The 27,523-nt window shown below is 33.2% G+C and overlaps 2 protein-coding genes across 2 annotated transcripts in view; one reads left to right on the top strand and one right to left on the bottom strand.

Annotated features, from left to right (window-relative positions):
• Positions 1-5,395: 5,395 nt before the first annotated feature.
• On the bottom strand, positions 5,396-6,169 carry LOC140444358 (uncharacterized). The gene has a single exon (XM_072536107.1). The coding sequence runs from the start codon at positions 6,167-6,169 to the stop codon at positions 5,396-5,398; it is 774 nt and encodes a 257-aa protein (XP_072392208.1).
• Positions 6,170-14,078: 7,909 nt separating this feature from the next.
• Positions 14,079-27,523, top strand: part of LOC140443467 (microfibril-associated glycoprotein 4-like) — a 35,993-nt gene continuing 22,548 nt past the window's right edge. Inside the window, exon 1 of the mRNA XM_072534752.1 lies at positions 14,079-14,166. Within this exon, the coding sequence (XP_072390853.1) occupies positions 14,104-14,166 (63 nt within the window). The 5' untranslated portion in view covers positions 14,079-14,103. The remainder of the gene's footprint in view (positions 14,167-27,523) is intronic.

Here is a 27,523-nt window from a genome sequence, read left to right on the forward strand (position 1 = left end):
AATATAAATTATGTGCATGCAGTAGCTATAGAAAATATAGAAAGTGTTTTAACCTCACCAAATGTTTTTCAAGTATCCAATTTAATTACCGCTGTCGCTTACCAGCACATAACGCACTTTTCACAAAACACACGTGTCTAATCTTGAACGAAGGTCAACTTGTGCAATCTTTCTTCTAGGGACGAGAAACCATTATTCTTTCTTCTTGCTCTCCGGCGTGTGTAATCCTTTTCTTTCTTCAGTCCTGTTTCATCAAATAATCTGTGCTCGATAGGACCACGAAATGTGGGGGCCTTGTAACTGGATCCCTACATTCGAGGGTTGGAAATCTTTTTATTCCAAGCCTTACTTCAAAGGACTTGTGAGTGGATGTATCTCCATAGGTTTGGTTCTTCAGTGACCGTTGAAGGATAAGGATTGTTAATGTGAGCAAATATAACTCCAGAGAAATAAAATCACCTTTAGTTTATCGACTTATAATTAACTATTTTTAGAGTAAAGAGGTTCAAAACGACCGTAGCTGACAGTACAATATCAAATAATTCTTTCTTTATCACACGTAAAGGAGAAAACCGTATTTATGAGAAAAAATGCCCGATTTCGGCGTAGAGAAATATTTTATATGTGAATTGAGAGTGTTTTAAAATGCGATGCCTCAAGGGCGATCTGTGAGAACGAACTGATAAAATAATACTTGGTGCGTAAAAGTGTAGATTATCCCTCTTGTATTTAGGTGTGAAAACTATTTAAGAGGCTGTGGCGCCAATGTCCCAATGGCTGTCCCGAGCAAACTTGATATTAGTGAATATTTTACTTATTCTACACTAAGAAAAGTGTAAAGAACTATATTTTTATTTTATATTTTAAAATGATATGTTCATTTCTGGAACAATGTGTTTGAATCGTAACTTTTTTTATATGCACTTTGCTTCATGATTTACTAAACATTAGTGTTACCCGGGTGCTACGGGTGTAGATATAATGATTTAAAATTTTTACAGGTATTTTTATTATAATATATGAAATTTTTTTTTTGGTTTTTATTATAAATCCCTTCGTTCTAAATAATTTTGGGAATAACTAGAAGCTGAATAAAAATATTTATACTATACTGATTGATTTACATAAAACAATTTCCAACGATACCCAGGTAGCTGGGTATAGACACAGACGTCTTTCATATCTCTTGAATGATGAATGTTCTTTAAAACAACTCGAAAATGTTTATCTTAGTTAGTAAATTAAATTTTTTTTCTGTTTTTTTTTGCATAGGGAGCCACTTTTTCATCGTTCTCCTTTTCCTCGTTTAGCGTATGCACATTCAAGGCGCTTATAAAATATTCTTTATTTTTTATTGTAAAATGGCACATTCCCTTTGAAATGGCATTATAATTGTTTATTATGTTTTGATTTATTTTATAAACCATAAAACTGGGTAAAAAATTGTAAAATATTTTGTATTAATTTGGTTTAACAGCAAGAAAATTTAATATAATAATAGCAACATACAAAGAAAAAATATGGTAATCTCTAAAAATTAAATAAAACACAATCTAAAAGCATGTGACAAAATATTTCACCAACAAAGAAATTTTAACGACTTAAGGAAACTGATGCTATTGTGAGAAAGATGCGAATTTTTTTTAAAAAGATAAGAAAATCTAAAGAAATTGAGGGATGAGAAATAATAAAGATATCACAGGAAAAACAACTTGGTTCATTTAAACTTATAGAGATTTTAGGCAAATGTGGCGCCTAGAGAATTAAACAACTAGATATTGGACATAAAAGGAGAAGAGAACGCAGACTAGCAAATTTGACAGTAGGTGAATTAGCAAAGTCCAAATAACTAGGAAGAAGAAGAAAAAGATGGTCAGCTAAACATCCAATAAAAAGGTGGCTTAATATAGATCAGATACAAGCCTATACACGAAACAAAAGAAATAGTAGTTGTATTATATACTACAAAACTTGTCCAAACTTGTTGCTAATGTCCAAATTTCGTTAAAAAGCTAGTAAATTGCTTATTATATTGTGACATTTAATTTTAACATTTCTCCCTTATCAAATTGATAGGAAAATGGTAAAAACAGCTTTTATCTATGCATTTTATTTTTAAATAACTAAATAAATTCAAAAACCACAATTATTATCTAACAATAATCGTTAAAATGAATTTGCATTTAGTTTCCTGTTTATTAATAAATTGCCAGTGGTCTATTAGGCATGGAAATTTATTGCTATTTTAAAATAATTTGATATTCGTTTTTCATAAAGGCGTTGTTTAAAATGACAATCTCCAGATCCTATTATTATTATAATTATTTTTATACATAAGCAAGGGCAGAGGGGCAAGTCCCTATTATGCACAAAACAAAGAAATTACATTAGTAACCTACTAGTAAATTACAAAATTAAAAAAAAAAATTACAAAACTACAATTTTTGGATAAAAGAAACACAAAATTTTAATTATAATATAAAACGGTCAAGTCTGTTTTTAAACGCGTTGGTAGAGGGAGCAGAGACAACGTTTTTATTAAGGTTCTGTATCTGTATCTGTAGAGTGGGGAGGGCGAGTTAAGTTTTACAGCACTTAGGCCACAATTGACCCATTGTGCATCCTCCCAGGGAGCCCTCAGCTCATTGTCCATCCTGCCATTTCTAGGAAGGTGGACAAGTCACCAGGAGACATCTCTCTTATGTGGGCAGGTGTGGGCCAGGACTCGCGAAACGCGTACTCTCGTATTAACGATAACTCCGGGCATTCACATAGGACGTGATCCACAGTTTCGTTCTCTCATTCACACTTCCTACATAGAGGTGTGTCTGCTAGCCCCAGTGTGTGAAGGTGTTTGCTTAGTTGACAATGACCAGTTAAAAAACCAACTGCCAAACGTAGGTTTTTCCTAGTCATTCCCAAGTACTTCTTTGATTACTTGGTGTTAAGGTTACTTAGTGTTACCCTGGCAAGTTTACATCCTTGCCCTTCTTCCCATCTTTTTACGGTTTGCGTATGGGAGTGACATTTGACAATTTCCGAGATTGTTGCAGTTGACCAATCAAAAAGATCTCTAGGTCCTAAGAGTCTCAGGTCTGCCGCCTTCCTAGATAATTGGTCAGCAATGCGGTTGCCTTTATTTCTATTGTGTCCTTTAACCCACCTCAGAATGATGGTATTACCATCCAAAACTTGAGTTAGTGACTCGTGACAGTCCATTACTAAACCTGATCTTCCCCTGCTATACCTTTTTGGGTTACCTCTTTTGCGGCTATGGAGATACCAGTCAGTTCTGTCTGAACTACGCTGGAATTTTTGCCCATACCCCACTTTATTCTTAGGTTCAGTAATTTGGACTATATCCCGCATCCTAAACCTTCTTTCATTTTGGAGCCATCGGTGTATATGCAATAGGCATTTGCCACGTTTGTCTCGATATACTGTGTTATTTCGATTTTGTAGGGTTTGTTAAAGACAAACTTTGGTTCAATTGAGTCGCAGCCTGCCTGTAGCAGTGGTAGCGCATCTACCTCTCCTCGCCAGCAACGAGTTCTCAATTGTCCCATTCCTACATTAAGGTTTGCACCAGCTGAGCGCAGTCGCATCATTGTCACTAGCGATGATCAACTCCATTGCAGCAGTTGGTGTTGTTTTCATGGCACCTTTTATATTTATGCAAGCCATCCGCTGAATATGGTTTAGTTTGTTAATCGCTGTTGCCTGTAGCACTTTTGGTACCCAAGCAATAGCTACGTAAGTTAGTATGGGCCTTCGTCGACACTGCTCATAGGCAATATATGCTCTTTTAGCTCTACCATCTAAGTGTGAGTTCCATGTTAACTTCCTGTCAAGGATAATACCAAGGTACTTCACCTCGTCAGAAAAACTTAGACTGTAGTTTAGAATCCTTGGGGGTATTAAGCCCGTGATTCTTCTTTCCCTGGTAAAGAGGACCATCTCTGTTTTCTTAGGATTTATAGATAGTGAGTGTTCCTTGCACCATGCTTCTATTAGTCGAAGAGCAACTTGTGATCTCTCACATAGTGTGTTCTCAAACTTACCACTTTGCAGGACAACAGTATCGTCTGCATAAGATACTGTGTAGAAACCGTTGCTGCTGAGTTGGTCAACCAGGCTATCTAGAACTATGTTCCGAAGTAGTGGTAAAAGCACCCCTCCCTATGGACACCCCCTCGTAACCATGCCTATAACAGAAACGTCTTCTACATTTATGCTTATTGCTCTATTAGAGAGCATACTGAATATCCATTCGCTTATGGCCAGGGGAACATTCCTGACGTTGAGCTGTTGAGTGATGGTTGGGAATGTGGTTTTATCAAACGCTCCCTCACTGTCTATGAATATACCTAGGGTGGATTCTTTATTATCCAGCGATCTTTCAATTCTTCCCACTACATAATGCAGTGCAGAATCGGTAGATCCTCCCGAAGTATATGCATGCTGATTTGGGTAAAGTGGGTTTTGGACCAGAACTTCATCCCTTATGTACCTCTCACATAGCCTTTCCATCGTTTTCAACAGAAAGGATGTTAGGCTAATTGGTCGGAAAGCCTTTGGTAGGGTGTAGTCCATCTTACCTGATTTTGGTATGAAGACCTCACGTACCTCTCTCCACTTCCTAGGAATATATATCAGAACCAAAGAGGCTCTGAATATTTCCACGAGGTGCGGCAGAAGGATATAAAGTCCCCACCGTAGTAGGGCTGGATATATGCCGTCAGGCCCTGGTAATTTGAAAGGGGTGAAGCACAATATGGCCCATTTTACCTTATCCTCATTAATTATTGTTCTGGCGAGATGTTAGTCGTTTATTGAGGATATGATTGCTTCTTCCATCCAGATTGGTGCTGTTAAGACACTAGAACCGGGAAAGTGTGTTTTCATCAGGACCTCAGCACTTTCGCGAACGTTGGAAGTTTTGTTACCATCTTCCTTCGTTAGTATGCCGACATGCCGATGTGGGTCCTTTGACAGCGCTTTTTGTAATCTAGAAGCCTGCGGCAAATCTTGGATTTCCTTACAGAAGATTCTCCAAGCAGCTCTTTGTCTTTGTGTGCAGACTTTTTTAAACTCTCTGACATTTTATTGATAAGAATCCCAATCCTCTTTGAGTTTGGTTTGTTTTGCTCTATTAAAAGCTGTTTTTGCTATCTTTAGGGTAGCAAGAACAGCTTTTAATAGAGATTAAGATTTTAATAGATAGATAGAGATAGATTTTAAGGTGTTCCTATTCAGTGCATCACCAAGAGTTGGTTTTGCGACTTTCCTGGACCATCCTTATTGGACAGGATTTTTTATAAGCATAGCTTATTTTGTTTGGATGGATACCGTATACCTTCCCAATTCTGTATTAGTTTTTGAAGTTGAAGCCTTTTCATTCCGCAGAGAATCTTCTAAGAGTCGGTTGTAGGGTAAGTCGGTTGTAGTCGATAAGGCTTTTTTCCAGGCTAATATTATAGGTTAGCAAGCGGTGGTCAGACATAGAAGTATCCTCCGATACCTGCCAGTTCTGAATTTTATTCGATATTTCAGCTGTTGCCAGCCAGATATTTATGAATGTTTGGCTATGAACATTAATAAAGGTAGGTTCGGTGTCCCTATTTAAGATATACAAATCTTTTCTAATAATATAGTTATAAAGAGACTTACCTCGAGCGTTGTTATCTCTGCTGCCCCAGTCTAAGTGGTGAGAGTTTGAATCGTAGCAGATAATAAGTTCTACCCTTTGACTTAGACAATGGTCTACCAGATCTTCCTTTTCCTTTGTTGGTGGTAGGGTGGCTGCATCTAAGGGTAGGTCGACTGATGCTGCTAGTATAAACTCTCTATTTTTGCCCTTTCCCCATGGGAATTTCACTTTAACCGCAGTTACGTCTGAGGTGCAAAACTGCGCCATAAGGGAGGCTTTGATTTTTCTGGGAACATATATTGCTGTTCTCGGTTGTTGATTGCTTGGTAAGCTAAAAATTTGACCGTTTAGACTGCTAAGACCAGTTATTTTGGTCTTAATTATCCAAGGTTCTTGGACTAGTGCTATTGCATCCTCCTTTACATCCAGGCGGCGACATAGTGTCGCCGTTGCCACCTTTTTGTGTTGGAGATTGTATTGAATAATAGTAACCTCATTTTTTCCGACGTCCTTGCCCATGGCTTAGGTATCGTTTCGGTTCTTTTAGATGTCCATTTCCTCCTCGGTTGAGGAGGGGACAGCCTCAGTCGTTTCGCAATCTCCTCTTCAGAGTTCGTCGACCATCATCTGATGGTCGTCTCCCTGCTGTGGGACCAGTGGTGTCTCAGTCTAAGCAACCGTCGTTGGCTGCCACGTGTCTGAGGTTCCTGGTTTCGAGGAGGTATCCTTCACTTTGCTTGCTTTTAGATACAATGAGGTGAACGTGCAGCTCAGCCTCATTGCCCTTTTCCTAAGGAGACCCATGTCATCGTCTCCGATTCCGAAGACAAAAAGGATCCTTTGGGGTCATTTTTTACCTCATGGTGGAAGATGCACCATTTCGCAACTGCGATGTCTGGATTTGGCGCCGCTAACCTCTGCAGCACTCTTTCTGGGTCATCAGAGGTACTAATAGCATCCTCCGGGATCCATAAAGAGGCTTTGGTAAGTTTTGGAAGCTTATCCTGACTGACAACAGCCAGTGACGCTTCCTCCTACGGTTTGAGATCAGCTGTAGCCTTTCCCAGCCATGCAAGCGCCTCATCGTCATCAAAGACTACTCTGATGATCTTAACCGAGTAAGTCCACGATTTGAACGTGGATGCTTTTACCTGGCTGCTGGAGGTGGACAAGATTATTCTGTCCAATTCCTAGATTAGGCTGTGTTTAATAAGGTTTGCCCGGTCGGCAGTGACCCTTCCATACGGGTCTACCTTATCTATAATATTCTTATGCTTCCTTGGCGTGCCCTCCGTGAATGTACTTGGGTGAAGGCGCTTCACACTGGGGGCTGTTGGTTCCTGTCGTCTTTTGGAGGTGGAACCGTTGGCAGCCTCCGATGTGGGCATCTTCACCTTTGTTTTGGAAGGGGCTGGAGAGGGATGAGCTTCTCCTGTGGGTGCTTTTCCCATCGCATGGCCTTCTTTCTTCTTTTTGCCTCGGCACTGCTAATTCTGGGGCATTTTGGCCGATTTTCCTGAGGTGGTCCTTGTCCATCCTCCGCTTGGGCCGAAGTTTAAGGTGAACATTGCTGTTCATCCTTAGCTCCGGCTTCAGACTGAGGTAAACGTTTTGGTCCAGCATCGGGTTGAGCCAAGATTAGAGGTCAATATTGCTGTCCATCCTTAACTGCGGCTTCAGACTGAGGTGAACGTTTTGGTTCAACCTCGGAATTTGGTTTTGGTTTTTTTTGTTTTGTGTATTCATGTTGTTCCCACGAGTAGCTAGAGAAAGGTTGGTCGCCCCTAACAGAGCCCCGTATTACCAGGGAACGGCTTTGTACAATGGGGTTTGTCTGGTTCGCCAGATAAAATCCTGTGGTCATACAGCCATCGGCACGATTACCTCACATCTTAGCTTGGGTAGACTGCTTCTTGGTCGCTGAAGCAGTTCTTTCATTCCTAGTCTCTCGAATATCTGGGAAAGATTCCCAGATACCCCAGAGAAATATGTGGCAACAGGAACTGTTCTATAGTGGTCGTTTCACACCTTTCTATACTTCCCATTTACTAGGCCTAGCCCGTCTATAGGGGTACCTTCATTCAACGGAGAGCTCCTTATTAGGGAGATCCCATTCATTCTCACACAGATACTTGTTCCACTTCCTACGCCAGACTACAGCCCTATCTGAACAGTCAGCTTCAGCCTCCGTACCTACGTCAAGGTCATGCAGCCCTATCGGATGTTTCAATATGGTTATTACGACTCTTAAGTCTTGATCTTGTAGAAAAGTTCTCTTTTTTAAGTTTAAACTGGTGACCCCTGAGGCATTCATCTTGATTTATGGTAAACATTTCATCGAAATTTAAAAAAATTAAATTTTAATATTTAAAATGTGATAATTAAGTCTTCACGTTGTCGGCTAAATTCAAAAGAAGCTAGGTTAGCTAGTTAGGTTAGCCATAACAAGTCTTTCTACATAACAAGGTCTTCTCGGTCCCAAAGGAATTCGAGTGTCTGTTCTTTGAATGTTTTCCAACAACGTTTTGTCTCGAACCAAATCAGGATACCACGTTGGTCCAGCATATGCTAGAAATGGTCTTATGTAAAGAGTGTAAAGTTTACCGAATGACTGAATTGAAACTTTTGAAACACACCTTCGAATAAGACATAGCGTGGAGGTTGAAAGTTTACAAATAGAAGTAATATGGTCGGACCAAGTTAGGCAACTCTTTACGATAACAACAAGTTTAGAACACAGAATCTAATGGTTAGCAATTCAAAGCACTACATATTTTCCCACTTTTTAGGGTAGTAGCCAATAGGAACACCAAGTAAAAATTGATTTCAAGTCCATTTGAAGAGTTAGCTGGTTTGTGATTGGATTGGCGTATATTTTTGTGCCATCAGCATAGAGCAATATTTTACTTGAAACGTAATAAGGAACATCGCTGGTATAAACCGTAAAGAGTAGAGGTTCAAGACTGTCTTATGAGAAAAATTTGCCAACTCTTCCTTTTGTAATGTCGATCTGTCAGGAAATCAACTATATAACGAAGTAAAGTATCTTGAACTCCGAAATGTTTAGTTTATGTAGAAGTCTGCGCTTAAGTACACTGCCAAACTTTATAAAAACCAAGAAAAACAACGTCGACCAGCTGTGAACTGTTAAGGGATGACCTCCAGTCGTTCACACAATGTAAGAGATTGGATAGAATATAGCGACCATAGACAAATACTTGTTGTGTTGTAATAACACGTTCCTGCAAAAAGAATTTGGTTATCTTCTCGGAAATAATGGCTTTCATGACTTTGTCAACTATTGGCAGCAAGCTAAGCGGACGATAATTATTGGGGTCGACTTTGTTCCTTTTTTTTTAAATAGGGGTAACGGAGGCTAATTTTCAACGAGGGGGTAAGAAATTCTGGATAAAAGAAGTTTGCATAATTAACATTAAGGGTACTGCAAGCTTGTCTGCGCATATGTTTAACAGTTTTGATGACCATATGTATGTAGATGAGCAGCTCGTGCCTTTTAGAGGTAAAGCACCATTCCAAGTTTATATGAAGAGCAAACCTGACAAGTACGGATTAAAGATATGGCCCTTGTGGACTGCACTACTTCTTTTATTGTAAACATACAAATTTATTTGGGTAAGTTTTTCAATTGCCAATAATAAAACAAGCAAATGTTTAAATCTAATAATTTCTAGAAAAACAAGGTTCTTAGGCGGAAAAATTGAAAAAAATAGGCCAAAGTGTTGTCTTATACTTGATAGACCATTTGGAAGGAGGGTTTGGAATAACAACTGACAATTTTTTACGAGTTTACAACTTGCGGATAAGTTATGGGAAAATAATATTACTCTATGTGGAACTCTTCAAGTATGTTTGCATTCAGTCAGATTATTCAAGTATGTTTGCTTTTAGAAAACATCGAACATTAGTCTCTTATGTTTCAAAACCAAGAACTGCAGTCATCTAACTTTCAAGTGAGCATGTTGACGACAAAGTGGCTGGTAAAGAACACTCCTATAAACCTGAAATTATTCTACATTACAACCAAATAAAAGGAGCGGTCGATACAACCGATAAGTTAGCTAAAGAATATACGGTACAAAGAAAACCAAACCGTTGGCCGATGGCTATATACTCTCATTTTATTCATGTCGCAGGTATTAATTCCTATAAATTGTGGCTACTGAAATATCCTGATTGGAAAAAGTACAATATGAGTAAGCGTAAAATGTATATTTTGGCACTGGGCAAGAAACTTATAATGGAATATGTTTTCAGACGTTATAACAATAAGCACATCAAAAAGAATAAAAAGCGTCATATGGCAGATGTATTCCCAGAAATTTTAAATATTACTGAACTCAGAGTAGAACAAACAAAAAATCCAAGGGGACGGTGCCATGTGTGTTGTAGAGGCAAAGACAAAAACACTAGTAAAATATGTGTACATATTTTACATTGTACAAATAGTATGTAGTTAGAATGTGTCAGCAGTAGAATGTATTTTGCAGTAATGTGTATGCTTTAGTCTAATAAATGTTCAATACTATGAAAATAATGTGTTACTGGTACAGTTTTTTTTTCGTATAAGCATAATTTACCCATTTAAGAATGGGGTCCGTTCAGACCCGGCCCGTCTTTTGTGTAATATTTTGAGGCCCGTTAAGGTTAATAAGCACTAGATCTAAATTAGAAGGTTGGTTATTAAATCTAAATCTAGTAGGTTCTGTGATAATTTGTATCAGGTTCGAATGTACTAGAACACTTCTAAACAGATTATGAGCATTTTCGGAGTGAAATAATAAAGTTATTGGCCAGGTGATATCTGGAAAATTAAAATCTCCAGTAATGATTAGATTATAAAGAGATCAAGTCTTCTAAGTTTTGTAAAGAAATTATTATCGTGTGCAAGTGGTGTACCAGGTAGATAACAACCAAAGATTCTTAGTAACAGAAAAGTGAATTGCATATATTCCAGGAATATCTAATAGCTTAATGTTAATTTTGAAAGTTGTGGTAATAAAAATTTTCCCTGTAGTAACGATTTTTTCTGTCTTTACGATATATTGTATACTCATTTATATTAACAAAGAATTTAGGAATTTAGGGTTTAAGCCAGGATTCGGCAATATGCAAATAATGTCCGATTTAAGAACTTGCACTGTGCATACATGTTCATCAAACTTAGCGAAAAGTGAAACTAAAATAGTATATAGAAATAGCCAGTCATTTTTGTCGGAAGAAAATTTATAAAAGAAATTTTGTGATTCTTGGAGTGCCAGTAATGTATTTAACAGTTAAATTATGCTTACCTTTATTTTTGCTATTTTATAGTTCGCTTCGGAGTTCCAAACCATCTAAAATGAATGAAGTTTCCAAATAGTGTCGACATATTTTAAAGGTTTTCATAGTTGATAACCATCAGTAATTATCCATCATAATTCCAAAATAAATATTACTAAACTTGTGCGTTATTGTGAGTGTGTTGATCTTATTAATTTTTCCTGGCAAAAACAACAGGTGCTAACAGAAAAATCCGACTGACTGACTATTATTTAAATTCTGCTTTATTTGAAACGGTCAAAAGATGATTTCATGTGGTAATACAAGGAAAACATGAAGGTCTCATTGCACATTATCACGAGTGTCTGGGGTGGATAGGCATATAAATAATAGAAAGGTAACAGTTTAACCAAAAAAGAAAACAGGAAATACTAAATGCTATAAATCTACAAAGATAAATGGCTGCTAATAAATCTTGACCAGAAATTTATAAAAGACTGAAATTAATTATAAAATATATTATATTATTACATAAACCAAGCTATTGAGATTAATATGCTCACCCATTTAATGCAGAAAAAAACAGTTAATACAATAAAATCATAAAAAAATAATAAAGTTAAAAAACTGTATTTATTAATACCTCTTAAAAATGGGTATATACTGCAAACAATAAACTAGTATCTAAATAAATTGCGGTCACGCAATTATACAAAAATGGGCAATTCCTAAAAAAAAGTAAACTAACTTTTAGCTAAAATTTCAAAATTAAGAAACAAATATGAGTGGCATGGACCACAATTTTTTAACCAAAAATCTTTTTTTCCGTAAATTATACCTATAATAAATGCATAAATGAACTTTATGATTATTTGTAAATTTATAATAAGCGGAATAAAGGAAAGTTTAGTTGTAAAACCCATTTTCACATTTTCACGTTGTAATACCTTGAAATTATCAGTTCAATGCCATGTGTCATAAAGTACCATTAGACAATAATCAAGATATTTATAGAATTCAGAAATTACACCACTGCAATATACAAATTAAACCACCCATGAAAAACAAAAATATCATCCAATGTATGAGATGCCAATCATGTGCCCGTTCAAAAACATATTGCAATAGATCATACCTATGCGTGAAATGTAGAGCGCAGCACAGTACAGAAAGCCGTAAAAAGAACAAAAACACACCAGCTACTTGTGCTTTATGTGGAGAAGTAATTTAAATAGAAACAAAATAATAAGCTATGCTAATGTAGCAAATAATAGACAATCTCCTGCTGCTCCTTCAGATAACCAAGATTTAAAGACTATTCTTATAAACTTTTTAGAAGAATTCAATCCATGTTTAATCAAATTTTGCAACAAAACAGCATGGTAATAAACATGCTAAGGAAACTTGTATGCATATAAAATTTTTTCTATGAATAGCTGAATGGAACGCCAATGGCCTGCTGAATCATAAGATCGAGGTAATAATATTTTTACAACAAAATCTAATAGATATAATATTAATAAGTGAAACACATTGTAGATACAAATCGTATTTTAAATAGATCCAGACTTTACTGACGCAGACTGAATACCATATTATCAGTTTGGATTTTGACGAGAACACTCAACTATCCAGAAATGCCACCTAATAACAAATAAAAACAATTCCGCATTAGAAGAAAAAGAATGTTGCCTAATGGTATCACTAGACGTAAGTCAAGCTCTTGATAAGGTTTGGCAAAAAGGATAATACCACCATTCTTTTGAGTATTTACATCATACTTGGAAAACGTACAGTTCAGAACAAAAGTAAATGGAAAAATATCCCATTAAGGCGGAAATTCCGCAAGGCAGCATCCTAGGACATCTATTATATTTATTATATACATCTGATCTACTAACCTTAAATAACGTAACAATTGGTACATTTTCAGATGACACAGTAGCACTCACAACACATCAACATAGTTACACAACAACTCCAAAACTACTTGTATGAGTTTGAAAACTGGCTGGAATAATGATAAATAAAAATAAATGAAAGCAAGTCAACTCATATGTCGTTCACTTTACGATGAGAAACACCACCAGCCATATATATCAACAATGAGAAAATATTCAGGACTAAAACAACCAAATACCTTGGGCTACATCTGCACCAAACTTTGCGTTTGAAGGAACACGTCAGCAGAAAAAGAAAACAAATACAATGAAGAGAAGAAAAAATGAATTGTCTAATTGAAAAAAAGTCTAAGGTGTCAATAAATAACAAAATTTTAATTTATAAAACAGGAATTAAACCAATATGGACATATGGCATAGAGCTATGGGGCTGTAGAAGTAAATCCAATATTGCTATAATGAAAAGATGCCAAATCCTAAGAGTAATTATTGATGCACCCTGGTATGTAACCAACCAAAGAATCTATGAGGATTTCAACAGTTAAAAAAGTAATCCAGCAAAAGAAATGACAATATATTTAAAAAGTGAACCATCACTCCAATCCATTAATTTTCGCAATATCTCAACATCAAGATATTAGAAGACTATAGCGACGTTGGCCAACAGACCAGTAACATGAACACGTGATTCACTCACTGAAGGGGACCATATCATGCCAGAATCAAGGAAAAAGACCTAAACTCATCAGGATAACTTATTTAATATATTTTTTTTATTTTGATTTTTAATTTATTAGTTACAATGAAAAAAAAATTAAATTTGTTATAAAATTGCTGGTCTTGGAACTCCATGCTTACCCCATTGATACTCCTATTGCGTTAATGCTCTTAGAGTTATTTACTATTTTTGGCCTTGTCGAATACACTCTTAAGCATATTAAAACACCAAAGCTCTGAACATAAAAGTTCAAATAGACAGGAATAAAGAATAAAAATAACAAACAGCTTACTGAAAGAACTTGAAATTGAATGTAATTGCGTATTCTGCGTATTTTAATTTTACTTCAAAATCTTAATTAAGATATAATTAAAAACTCATCTGTTAAGAGAGATGATAAAAACTGGTTATACTAAAATAATATTAATGTCCAAAATTTTTAAATTGATGTCTACCAAATTTTTAAATAATTTTACTGGCCCATATATGCATTTGTATAAAAGCATAGAAACTATAAATCCTGGATATTCCTTTCTGTTGACATATATTTAAAAATGAGTCTTAAAGAAATATACTACAATCTTTCGATTGTTTTTGTGTTATTAACAATTTCTTTTGTAAGTATAAAAATATCTCTTTGCTTTATATGTTTATATATTTTTTTGTTTTTCTTTTTCTGTATTTAGTTTATATGATTTTAATACATTTGGTAACGACGCAGGAGTTGATCAACATATTTATAGCGTTTTATTTTGTGCTGTTCGATGAACAGAGTCAAGCAATCAATCATTATGACCTAAAAATTCTTTAGAGAGAAATTCTTCTATTATTAATGCCTACTGTCAGTGGATAATCAAATTTTTTTATATGACTTTGTTAAAAACTGGTCCGATGAATTTCAACGTCTTCAATGTGTTTTCTTTCTTCTAACTTGTCTTGTAAAATTTAGTTTAATTTGCTGTTACATTTCATTGCCCTACAAATGCAGGTTTTTGTTTTAATATTTAGGTATATGTTTTATAAGGTTTTTCTGAGAAGGTTAAAAGCAACTATCTCCTTTCCTGAGAAATCCAGTTTCAATGATCCCGTTACTCATTTAGGCTGCATTCTAGGTCTGTCACTACATCTGATGTTTTTATACAAGTTTTAAGTTTATCTTTTATTTTACAAATTATTTTCACTGGATCTATTTATTTATCAAAATAGAATTTTCTTCTTCTTCTTCTTCTTCTTTTTATGTGGACATGAGTCTGTCTGGTTTTTAAAGTGTCTCCAGTAAGTTGTCGTTTCATAGTTTTCGTTGTCTTCCTATTGGGGAACTGTCTCTTGCCATCTTCACTACTCTATTTATTGTCATTCAGCTCATATGATCATTCCATTCTACCCTTCTATTTCTTACCCAGTCCTTCTGTAATTCTAGCTCTGTCCGATAGTGTTTTACCAACAATTTTTTTACTTGTTTTCATATCTGCTGTTTTTATCCTCATTTTATCCTTTCTGTGGCGTATGTCATTACTGGTCTGATGACTGTTTTGTAAATTCTGCCTTTCATTTCTTTTCCAATATTTTTATTTATCCATATTGTTTCATTCAGGCAACCTGCGGCTCTGTTTGCAACTCATCACTTATTCTATTATTTGACCTTTCAGCTCCAATTTTAGTAAACTTGCTGTTATAACCATGCATTTGTTGTTTTTTGGGGAAATTAACATATTAAATTTTGTGGCAGTTATATTAATTTCGTGCAGCATACGTTGAAAAGAATCTTTATTTTAAGAGAGTAGTATTGCGTTATATAGCAGATTATTTTAATTTGGGTTTTTCTTCATTTGTTATCCTTTTTTAGTTCTTAATTTTTGTAATATTTCACTCATAATCAGGTTAAACAGTAGACGACTCAGGGAATCTCCTTGTCTTATCCCATTACCAGCTTTAATGGAATCAGTTAGTTCTTGTTCTACTTTTTCTTGTATTGTGTTGTTTTGGTAGATATTTTTGATCGTTTTGATTATTGCTAGAGGTATCTTTCTTGTATATAATAAGTAAATAACGTCCTTTAATTTGATCCCATCAAATACCTTCTTTTAAGGTCCACGAAACGTTGTTCTTTTGCTAGTGTTATAATTTCATTCGTTTTATTTGTTATTACTTTAGTTGTTAATTTTAGTGTTGTGTTTAAAAACTTAATTCCTTTGTAATTTTCCGGGTCCGATGTGCCTCTCTTTTTGAAGAGAGGTATTAAGATGCTTGAATGGAATAAAATTTTCAAGTAGGTATTAAACAATTTTAGTAAAAAATAAAGCCCTAACGAATCTCCCTGTTTAAAAAAAATAATTTCAGCATGTTATTGTCTACACGCACACTCATTTTCTGCTGTAGGTACAACTTTCTGAGTGAACGTAAATCCTGGCGTCCTATGCAAGTTACTATTGTTTTTTGTCTACTGTTTTCTTAAAATCAATAAATCATGCAAAGATAATCATGGAAAATGATTATGGTTTGAGTCCGGGGATGTTGGTAATAAAACTTAAGTAAATAATTATTTTCACGTTTCAAGTTTGCCTCTAAACCCTAATTAAAAATTGCTACTATTTTCTTAAGTTTTCTTTATAATCATCATCTAGCTTTCAATATGCAGTGTAGAACATAGATCGTATGCTTTTTTAATTAGCATGATTTTAAATGCTATATCTAGATGTAGTCACTCTTGATATAATCAGTCCATCTCATCGACCACTGTTTTTATGTTAGCTTGTATTCGGGGTCTCCATTCCAAAATTCATTTCCTTCTTGTAAAGCTGGTAGTTTACCCATTGTTTTTCTTGTAAGTGTTAACATTTCTGCACCATTGGCAGAATCTATATGGTTAATATTTTCAAATGCAACACAAGCTATATCTATTATTCTCTTCAGCTCAATTGCTTGGATGTCTTGACTTAGTCTGGTCTTATTTATCACGCTAAATACTTGTAAGAGAGGGATGGTCTGGAGCATTGGAGCGCGGTGGAGTGACTCCTGTTTTTACTCGAGTTAATACACCTTGCTCCAATGAATTGTTACACCTGAACGTAATTTTTAGGGGTAAACATTTCTCACAGGCTGGGTTTAATTAAATTGCTTGCTTGCTTGCTCAACTGGCTCGATGGCCCTGCCTTCAACAGAGATTTTATTGCTGTGAACTAAATTGATCATAAATTGTGTTCTTCAAAAAATTATTTTAAGATTCACGGTTTTTGCAGCAGCATAAAACTCTTAGAATATTATCTGCGACTGTTCAAAGCTGTTTGTAATAAGAACGATATCATCTGCAAACTTAAGAATATTTAAAAGTTTTCCATCTACATTGATGCTGGTCTCATTTCCATCAAAAGTTTTTCAGGCGTATTTAAGTAAAGTTTTTAATAACTTTTCAATGGTTTTTCTAATTATTGACTTAAATGATATGCAAATGATCATTTGTTCTGTATTCAGCTCTAGTTTTCTATATATGTGATAACAATATCAACTTTTATTATAAAATCGTAGCATTTGGTAGTATTGTTCTTCGTAGGAAAAGGACAGAAGACGTGTTACAAGTTTAAGTTTGTTATATTTAAATAGATCGTAGTATTTCGGCCTGTTTTTTGGTAAGAAGTATTACTAGTTTTGTATACCTTTCTTTAAATATGCTATTTTTTCTGAAAAACAGATTTTTGTCCAGTTTTAAAATATTTCCTTGTATACTTTTTCCTTTATTTATGACATTGACTACCTAATTTAATCCAAATTAGGTGGTAAGGTCATTCCCTTATTTCTGTGCCTATGTGTGCAAGTCTGTAAGTATCCATCAGTACACACTTTTATCTTTTTGTATTATACGTTTTTAATAATTTTCATTATATTCAAAGGAACGTTCACTCTATTGTAATACATGTTTTGTATAATAGAGGAAAAGTTACAGTGGTCACTTTCTGTCAATTTAATTTATCAATGTTATATTTTCTTCAGAATAAAAAAATGTTGTATATTTATAGATAGTTCACAACCTTAAGCTGCTATTGAAATAACGTGGAACTGCTAACATTTAAATTGTAGAAAAAAAAATATATTTAGCAAAGCATGTGCTTATGTGTCTACTGTACCCCGTGGATGGGTATAGTGGTCACTATCGAGAGGCACACAGGAGATTGGAATTATTTAAATACAAACATTGGCACAATTAACATTTACTGTTATAATAACTAAAAATGAATACAGTTTTACTTTTTCAATAACGTTTAATGTTAATTAACCCATATTGTATGCAGAAAAGTCAATTTTGAAGGAAAGTAAATTTTTGGCTCATTCTGTACCACTAGTTTTCTCAGGAGATGGTAGCACACGCACTATGCTTTCTTGATTAATGCAAGATATGTCCTTTACTCCTGGGTATACATAGTATTTTTCGTGTTTACGCAAGTATTTTAAAAGATAGATGGTTTTCCATCATCGGTCATTTGTTGCACTTACTTGATATAGCATTTAACTGTCTTTTTTGTAGCTAATTTCACAATACAAAAGCCATTTATTTTGGTTATCACCAAGATTGAGTTCTCACCTGGTGTGCCAGAAAAACTACAGGAAGAATCTTCTGAATTTGTAAATCATTGATATGCTGCTGGTGCTATTGTCTAAATCTTTTGGTTTCTTTCTTAAATTTTTGATTTTGCTTTCATCTCACTATTTTTTAGGTTACTTAGATTTTTTTACTTGGTTTACATTTACAGGTATTTTTTTATTCTCTAATATCTCTTCCATTTCTTTTATTACATGTGTATCTACGTCGTTTTTTAAATTTTTGTTCTGCATTTTTTTATTTCTTTGTGCTCAGCCATGAAATACAGAATTGCTCTAGACTGATAAACACCGAAAAATATCTTATCTGGGACATAAAGTGAGGGGTAATCGTTGTAGAATATTACAACTGAGTTTTAAATGTAAAATAAAATGCCGTAGAGGTTAAAAAAACATTCGTGAATGGACTCAGATAGCAAATGCAGGACCAATTATTCCATGTGGCATAAGATCCAAAGGCCTTCGCAATGGTTATCGCCAACGTCGGGTAACTCTGATATGGCACGTCAAGAGGAAGATGCTTATCATTTCTGGAGATATGATATCTTCCGGAAGAGCTACATTTACAGTAAGTCGCTTATTCTGTAGTGGTGTCACTTGTTGACAAGCCCAATCAGCTTTTGAGGTTGTGGCTTGGGTATCATCTATATTAGCATTGCTGGTAGAAGCACACCATTGCAATGTCATCCTTTAAACATCTGTTGGCGTTAATGCAGAAAGTCATCATTCTTGAAAATATGACGGTTAAGAGGAAATTTTCATGTAGACTTTAAACTAGATGTTCAATTTTGGGTGGTAAATACTAATGGAAATTATCATTAAGAAATTTAATTTCATAGATCGTTATTCGCATTTCAGGATTTTGTAACAACCACGATTTACAAGCATCAATGTAAAATTTCTTGATATATCCATATATGCTCCTGTCGAGAGGTTGAATCCGATGATTTGTTTGTAGCCACAATGTAAGTAGGACAATTTTGTTTGCCTTTGCACGTAAAATTCCTCTTACACTATGGTAGGTTTCAAGGTTGCCCATAATTAGCAAAACAAGAGACTCTTTCGAAGGTTTCACATATTAGATAAAATGTTCTAACCATTCCACAAAAATATCGGATGTAATCCATCCTGTTGGCAATGCTAAACCTACTGTACCTAAAAAACCTCAATTTGTTATGTGCTGTTTAAAAAATTAACTCGCGGAAAATCATAACAGGTGGTATTGAATTTCCCAGGGTGTTAATGGTGCAGAAAAGTGTGACAAGGTGTCTTTTTTTAGTACGCGTTATTTGACGTATCTGTTTTACACATTTTGATGCTAGAACTTTAAATGGAGTCTAAACCGTCGTTAAGCCAGTTGTATCCACATTAAACACTTGGTGTGGACCAAATTTATAATTATCATATAAGCGCTCCAGATGATCAAAAATTAATTAACCACAGGTTTATTAAAACCCATTGTTTGTGCAAGTGATGTAGCTTCTGGTGTTCTTACAGAAACATCCTTATTTCCTTTTATAAAAAGTGTTTACTAATCTTTTACAGTAGTTTGGTTAGATACCCAAGATACTGGAACATATTTGTTGTCTGCAATTGCAAATATATAAGTCAAACTATGCAGTGCACTAGGTGTCAAACAATTAAGTAACGCTGAACATAAATTTTTAGATATTCTATAAATTTGGCTTCTTCCGAATTTAAGAAAATTTGTTTTAGAGTGTAATTCGGTTGCATTCTAACTTTTATGTCATTTATAGTTCTCACATTTTCCCAGTCAATTCCAATGCTTTTCAACCTATCTAGCTATCGCTTAAATGTTGTTCTGGTAATGCCATAAGTTGTAGTAGCACGTTTTATTAAGTAAACTCCGTTTAAATGGCACTTAACTGCTAACTGCTTTAAACATCCTATCGGGCAATGTCTGACCAATATATTAGTCTGTCGTATTTTATTTCTTACAAGTTTTGTGTCAACTACAATCGAGAAAATGGAAAAAAATATAAAATATTTCATAAATGTGTAGTGGGGTACACTGTACACTGATGCCATTTGATTTGTGATCAGTGTCCATTGTACCCTATAATGTCATGTCCACTACCATTAGACTAACTTGTCGCTCTAATTTAGAAGCTAATACTGTGGGTGAATCATAAACTGTTGTTACAGCTATTTCGTCAAAATCTCTCCTACTGCATTTTTATTGAAACCAACAAATTAAATTGATCTGCTCATTTCTGTTTTCAGTGACACAAGTGTGAGTGACACAAGGGTGTACCCCAGTCTTTACCTGCACACTTATTTTCATCCCATTTGGACGGGTATCTGTATTTAAATTGTTTTGCATATTGATAATCGAGAATTTTTAACTGACGTAGCGTTAACCGATAATAAATTATTGTACTACCTAAAATAATGTAATCACAAAGTAACTGTTTTTCAGTTTCGAAAACTACTTGTGTGTGTGTGTGTAGTTTCATTTTATGACTAGAGACATAATCTATTAGCCTATTATGTTTTGAGTTATTAATTAATTTTTTTTTTAACAATTGTCATAGAGAGAACCCGTAACAACAATAAAATCTTATCTTCTATTGACTTACATATAAGTACGTACTTACGTTAATTTTTTTTTTTTTTATTATCATTATATTTTTTTTTGTTTATTTTTTTTATTTTTTTTTTAATTTTTTTTTTATTTTATTTTTTTTTATTTTTTTTTTATTATTATTTTTTTTTCTTAATTTTTTTTTTACTGGAAGGAAAAGGAAAATATATGGTTTTGCTGATTTATTACATACGCCTAGGGGTCTATCAAGGCGATTTGCACAACACAAAATTAGACCACGGATAGAAAGGTTAACAACTGGGTTAAAACAAAGGACTTATATAACTAACTTTTTATGTTTGAAATATATACACTGTTATTATAATACATTTAGAAATTCAATTTCATTTCACGTATGTGGCGAAAAATTATTTCATATATATGCAAGTTATTGGTTTTTATTAAATCTGATAAATTAAAAGGTCTTTTAATACTAATTTTTTCCTTATTGATATACTCGTATATTTTTATTATAAATTGGTTAATACATCGTATATTTAATGAGCAATTTAGAACTAAATGCTCAATTGAGCCTTCTTCGCCACATTCGCAAAATGGAGTTTCGGTTAAATTAATTCTAAATTTATGTAACGGAGACAGAGCATGGTTAAATCTTATTCTACATAGTATTCTAATCATATCTTTATTAAAATTTGAGTTTTTAAACCACGTTGAGGACTGTATTTTTGGTTTTATATCTTTATAATATAATCCTTTGTTGGATAAATTGTACATTTTTTGCCATGAATTTATCATTTTTTTCCTTAGATGAGAATTTAGATCTTCAATTACACATTTATATTCTGATTCTTTAGATGGTTCATTATATTTAGCAATTTTATCTATTATTTCATTATTTAATATTCCACAATGAGCTTTTATCCAACAAAACATTACATTAGATCCTCTTAATTTTATTGTACCCACCAGGTTTATAATTTCAGATAACACATAATTAAATCCAATATTGTTATATTTAGAAATATTTTCAATTTTTTGTATTGAACTTTTACTATCAGAGAATATAACGTAATTAGATTTTGTTCTTGAGAAATTACTAATATATTTAAGTGCTTCTAATATCGCTATTAATTCAGCGGTATATATCGAGGTTTTAATATTTAGATCTACTACTGTACTAAATTTTCGATCTGGATCGTAAAAGGCAGATGTAACCTTTAAATCTGATTTAGATGCATCCGAAAAAATATATGAATAATTAGGGAACATAGACTTTATGTCAGCTTGGAACATGCTATTCCGGATATATTGTGGAAATTCTGAGTAGTCTCTAAGATATCCTACTTTTATGCTGTCCAAGTGTTCTAATTCTATTTTAAAACATGGTAATTCTCTTGAAGTCGAAATGTCCTTACTAAGTTGTATCCTTACGTATTTGTACGATTCAATAATAGGAATTGTAGGCTTTTTTGCCAATATTCTTTGACTAGATCGTAAATACTGAGCTCAAAGCATTTTTGGACTACTGGACTTTTCTTTGCATACATTTTTAATAAAAACTTCTCCGTTAAGTAATCTCTTCTGAAATTTAGTGGAGGTTCATTGCATTCTACATTTAAATTTGAAATGGGTGTACTTTTAAGTGCACCTATACTTATTCTTAAGACTTTATTTACTAACCTATCTAATTTCTTCAGGTGAGTCTTCGCTGCTTGACTATAAAAAATTGACCCATAATCTATTATTGAACGAATATAAGCTTTGTAAAAGGTAAGCGTAACATTTGAATCAGCTCCCCAACTTGTATGACACACTGATCTTATTGCATTTAATCCTTTTTCTGTTTTTGTTATTAAGCGGTCTATGTGTTCGTTCCACAATAACTTCCTATCTATTACCATACCCAAATAGTTAATGGATGCTTGAACCTCAAAATTAACGTTATTGAATACTATAGATTGTGGTAATCTATGTTTTTTGGAGAATATACATGCTTGGGTTTTCTTTGTAGAGATGCTGAGTCCTATATTAAAATAATACTCTTCTATTGTCGAAAACATTTTACTCATTATATTGATACCTTGATCGATTTCAACTTTAGGTACATATATACACACATCATCAGCAAACTGTAGAACATTTCCTCTTGTATTAACTTTTTTGTGTAAGTCTGAGGTATAAATGAGATATAGTAAAGGACTAAGGATGCTTCCTTGCGGTAACCCAACATTAGAAATTCTTGGATCCAATAGTTCATTATTGATTTGAAGTTGTAATTTCCTATTTGAATACATTTTTATTATTCTTTTACCAAAGTCACTGGGTATTCCTATCTTCTCCATTTGTTGATAGAGGATATTTAATTTGATATTATCATATGCACCTTCTACATCTATGAATAGAGATACCAGGGATTTACGTTCAGAAAAGGATATATTAATGTCTAGGATAAGGTTAGCTATATTTTCTGATGTCGATCTTAGTTTACGAAACCCATATTGTGTATCACTAATTTTGTTATTTTTCTCTAACCATAATTCAAGTCTTCTCTTTACCATCCGTTCAAATGTTTTTAAAATACACGATCCTAATGAAATTCCTCTATATGAATCCGCTGAGTCTATATCTTTATTTGGTTTTAAAATCGGTATAATTACATAATCCTTCCATGAATCCGGAAATTCAGCTTTCATCCATATTAAATTAATTATATTTAACAATTTTATTTTCTGACACCTTGGTAAGTAATACAGCATAATATAATGGACATTGTCTAATGCAGGAGCAGTATTTTTATGACACTTTAAACTATATTCTAGTTCTTTTAGAGTAAATTCATATAACAAGTAGTTTGAGTTATTATTATTCACTTTTTTAGGATGATTTACATTTAAATTTGGTGAAACCCAGGGTGGAGCTAACTTATTTAAAAATTCTTCAGTCCAATTATCTTTCTTTACTTGATTTTTTGGGACATTATAAGTATTTTTGATTTTTTTAATTTCTCTCCAAATTTCTTGGACCGGAGTATTTTTATTTAATTTATTACAAAATACTCGCCAAGAAGCTTTTTTACTTTTTAATATTGTTTTTTTCTTAATTGCCTCTGCTTTCTGATATTTTATGTAATTTTCATATGTACTATTTCGTTTAAATTCTAAAAAAGCTTCTTGCTGAAATTTTATAGCTTGTGCACATTCTGGGTTCCACCATTTTTTATTAAATTTACTATTGATCGTCATTTTTTTCTTAGGTATTGATAATTCACAAGCAACATTAATTATATTGATAAATGTATTATATATGTTATTAATATTTTCATCAGTATTTATATCTTTGGTGTCAATAGTTTCAAGAATCGAAGAAAATAATGACCAATCTGCTCTGTTCACGTTCCATCGGGTTTTCTCATTAACTATTGTTATATTATCAACATCGCTTTCAATTATTATTGGAAAGTGATCAGAACCTAGAGCTACATTTTTAACGTTCCAATCAAAACAGGAAGATATGTCACTGGAACATATAGTTATGTCCACAGCTGATTTATTTCTAGTGTATAATCTAGGTATTATAGTTTCGGCCCCATTATTTAAAAAACATAACTCACAGTCTTCTATTGCTGTTAATAGACTAAGTCCAGCCCTATCATTCTGATCGCAACCCCATGCATTATGGTGACAATTAAAGTCTCCTGCCACCAAAAATGGTGTACTTAAACTATTAAAAAACTTTTTCCATTCAATCTCTGATACATTTAAATTTGGTTTTGCATACACTGAATATATATTAAGTACTTTATTTGATTTTAATTTGACTGATATTGATATACTCATAACCTGATTGATTTTATGATGATTTGGATGACCTGTGAACTGAATGTATTTTTTAGTTAAAATAGCTAATCCTCCATAACCATCATCTCTATCTCTCCGAAATATATTATAACCACTGAAATTAATATTATTTTTTTCTTTTAACCACGTTTCAATAATTATAGCTATATCAATATTATTTTCAAAAATAAATTTCTCAAAATGACCTTTATTGTGTACAATGGACCTAGCGTTCCACTGTACAATTTTGAACTTATTCATTATCTGCGTGAATACGACTTAAATTATTTTTAAAATCGTCAAACATTTTTATATTGTCTAAAGTTATTGAGTTATTCTTTAATACATTTTTAAAAGTGCTTATAATCATATCACAAACAGAGTTTATTTTACAGTTTTTATTTGAATTTGAGCTCATTGTTGATTGGGAATAGTTAGGGATATTTCTATAATTTTGATATACCGGTTGACTACTAGTAGATGGAGATGAAAGAATCTCCTTATGCTCGTCAGAATATCCTGAACGGGGATAATTAGGATAACTTTCTAAATTTCGTCTGCGTTTAACTGGTACTGAGTAATGAGTGCTTTTATTTACATTCTTTGTCACCGTTGCGTAACTATTATCAGATGTAAAGATACAATAGGTAGTTGCAATATATCATAACCCGTTACTTTTAACCAAACATGATGCCAAAATGATTTGTGGATGAAAAAAATATATATATATTCTTAAATTTACTATTTCGTTGTGGGTAATATTATATTCAACAGCGATGCCAAATTTCTGATGCGAAAATGATTGATAATGAAAGTGGGATATACATTTTCATGTATATAATGGCAGCGAGTAAACGGTAAAACCCTGAACTAAATATATATAATATTTTCACTGTACCATCATTTTAGACTCAAACAATTTCTGGAATAAACTTATATAACTCAGTAAGGGATAAAAAGAGAAAGCGGATATTTTAAAATACCAACACGGTATCAAAACTCTAATCAATGAGATGGTTAAAATTCTTGTAACAAGTACGGGAAAACAGTTATTAAGGTCTTGTAAAGTAGCGTCGATATACAGATGCTACTTTGCAAGACGATGCTAAATTGATGGTAAAAGCATAATGTATCGATGCGAAAATGATAGTAGGATGTATATATATATATATATATATATATATATATATATATATATATATATATATATATATATATATATATATATATATATATATAGAAAAGAAATTTAATCTTTGCAGATAAGTTAAATAGTAGTAGTTAAACTCTTAAATATTGGGGAAATCTAAAAGACTCTAATGAGTATCAATTGTTTCGCCGAACGTTTTCGCCAAAGAGAATTAATTTGGCTTCTTCAGGGCTGAAAGAGAATAAATTATAATTAGCTACCATATATTATCTATTAAAACATTATTGATCTTACCGTAACTTAGAATTGTAGAGTTAGAATATTAAAAAACTTTTTTAGTAACATAATGGTGTTTTTTGTTACTATGTGCAAAAAAATTTTTTTAAGGTTTGAAATGTATGGTAGCTTTGAACTTAAAGCGCAAAGGTTTACCCAAGGTTAATCGAAAAACCCAATGTAACTACATTTAAAAGGAGGTAATTCTTTAAATTGTCGGCAATAACTAAATTTTTGATTGTTAGAAAGTTTAAAAGTGAGGTTCTGTTTTAGCCAGAACGCATGGGCTGACAAATTCAAGTAGTTCTTATGAATCTTTATGTCGTTAAGGTTCATTGGTAAAAACAAATGAAATTAAATCACAGTATAAGGAAAAATTATTTTGATTTTCTTTTTTAATTATATTCTATTGTTCATGTATTATTATATCTTATTGAGATGTATCTAAGAAAATCAAGGGAATGTTATCTTTTTTAGTTAATGAAAATTAATTATAAAGGTAGGTTAGTTGTTAATGGATATATCAGTCAAGTTAGTTATCTGTGATGTTGTATTGTTCTTGGTATCTAATTTAAGTAAGAAGTGGTATATATCGCTTAGATTCTTAATGTCACTCTTAACATTATTGGAGAAATGGTTAAGGAAAATATAAGACATTTCAATGAACTCTCTTTTAGATTTATTGTTCTCACGGTGGAGAATTGTAGTGTTAGTATAGTCCATGAGATGACCAGTGGAATGGACATGTTTGGCTAATGCACAACGGTCAGGGTGAAGTCAAGAATCACTTTTGTGTAGTGTAATACGTGATTTTAATAATTGAGATGTTTGGCCGATGTAGGAATTGTTGCAAGAGAGGCATGGAATGTTGTAGACAATGTTACTAAGCCTATCTATGGGAGTCTTATCTTTTATCTTAGAATAAAGATTATTAATTATTAGGGCTGATCTACAAGCCACATTAAGTTTAATGTTGTTATTATTATTATTACCAAAACTATTTTCAACACTTTTCAGAATCCTTGTTAACCCCGGAGTGATGTCTCTGAAATATGGTAATAAAAAATATTTGTTGATAGGAGTATCCGAGACTGGGTTCCCACTTAAGACATCAGGATCAGCATTGTTAGTCGCGAAGGAAGGTGAAATATCTTTGTTATGGATAGTATTAAACAAAATCTTATTCACTGATGGTGTTGGATAATCGTTTGAAATAAAAAGTTTCTGTAGGATTTGTAGGTTTTTTGTATAAAATGAAGGATCTGATAGTTTTATTACTCTATTTTTCATCTGTTTGATTAAGTTGACTTTGGTAGAATTATTATGGTATGAGTGGTAGTTAAGGTATCTACTAGAATGGGTCGGTTTTTGATACCAATCTATTTTAAAGTTGTTGTTTTCCCTGATCATCCTTATGTCGAGAAAGGGGTCGGACCAATTACCATCTTCCCTCTCTATAGTGAACTGGATGTAGGGGTCATAACCATTGAAAGAATCTAATAGTTCATCTACCTTGTCATTGGGTATAGCCAAAATAATATAATCAACATATT

The sequence above is a fragment of the Diabrotica undecimpunctata genome, chromosome 6 (genome assembly GCF_040954645.1).
Source record: "Diabrotica undecimpunctata isolate CICGRU chromosome 6, icDiaUnde3, whole genome shotgun sequence".
Lineage (NCBI taxonomy): Eukaryota > Metazoa > Arthropoda > Insecta > Coleoptera > Chrysomelidae > Diabrotica > Diabrotica undecimpunctata.

What these genes read in the sequence shown, in the direction of transcription:
- LOC140444358 (XM_072536107.1), bottom strand. Translation starts at nt 6,169, where the DNA reads ATGGGCAAGGACGTCGGAAAAAATGAGGTTACTATTATTCAATACAAT.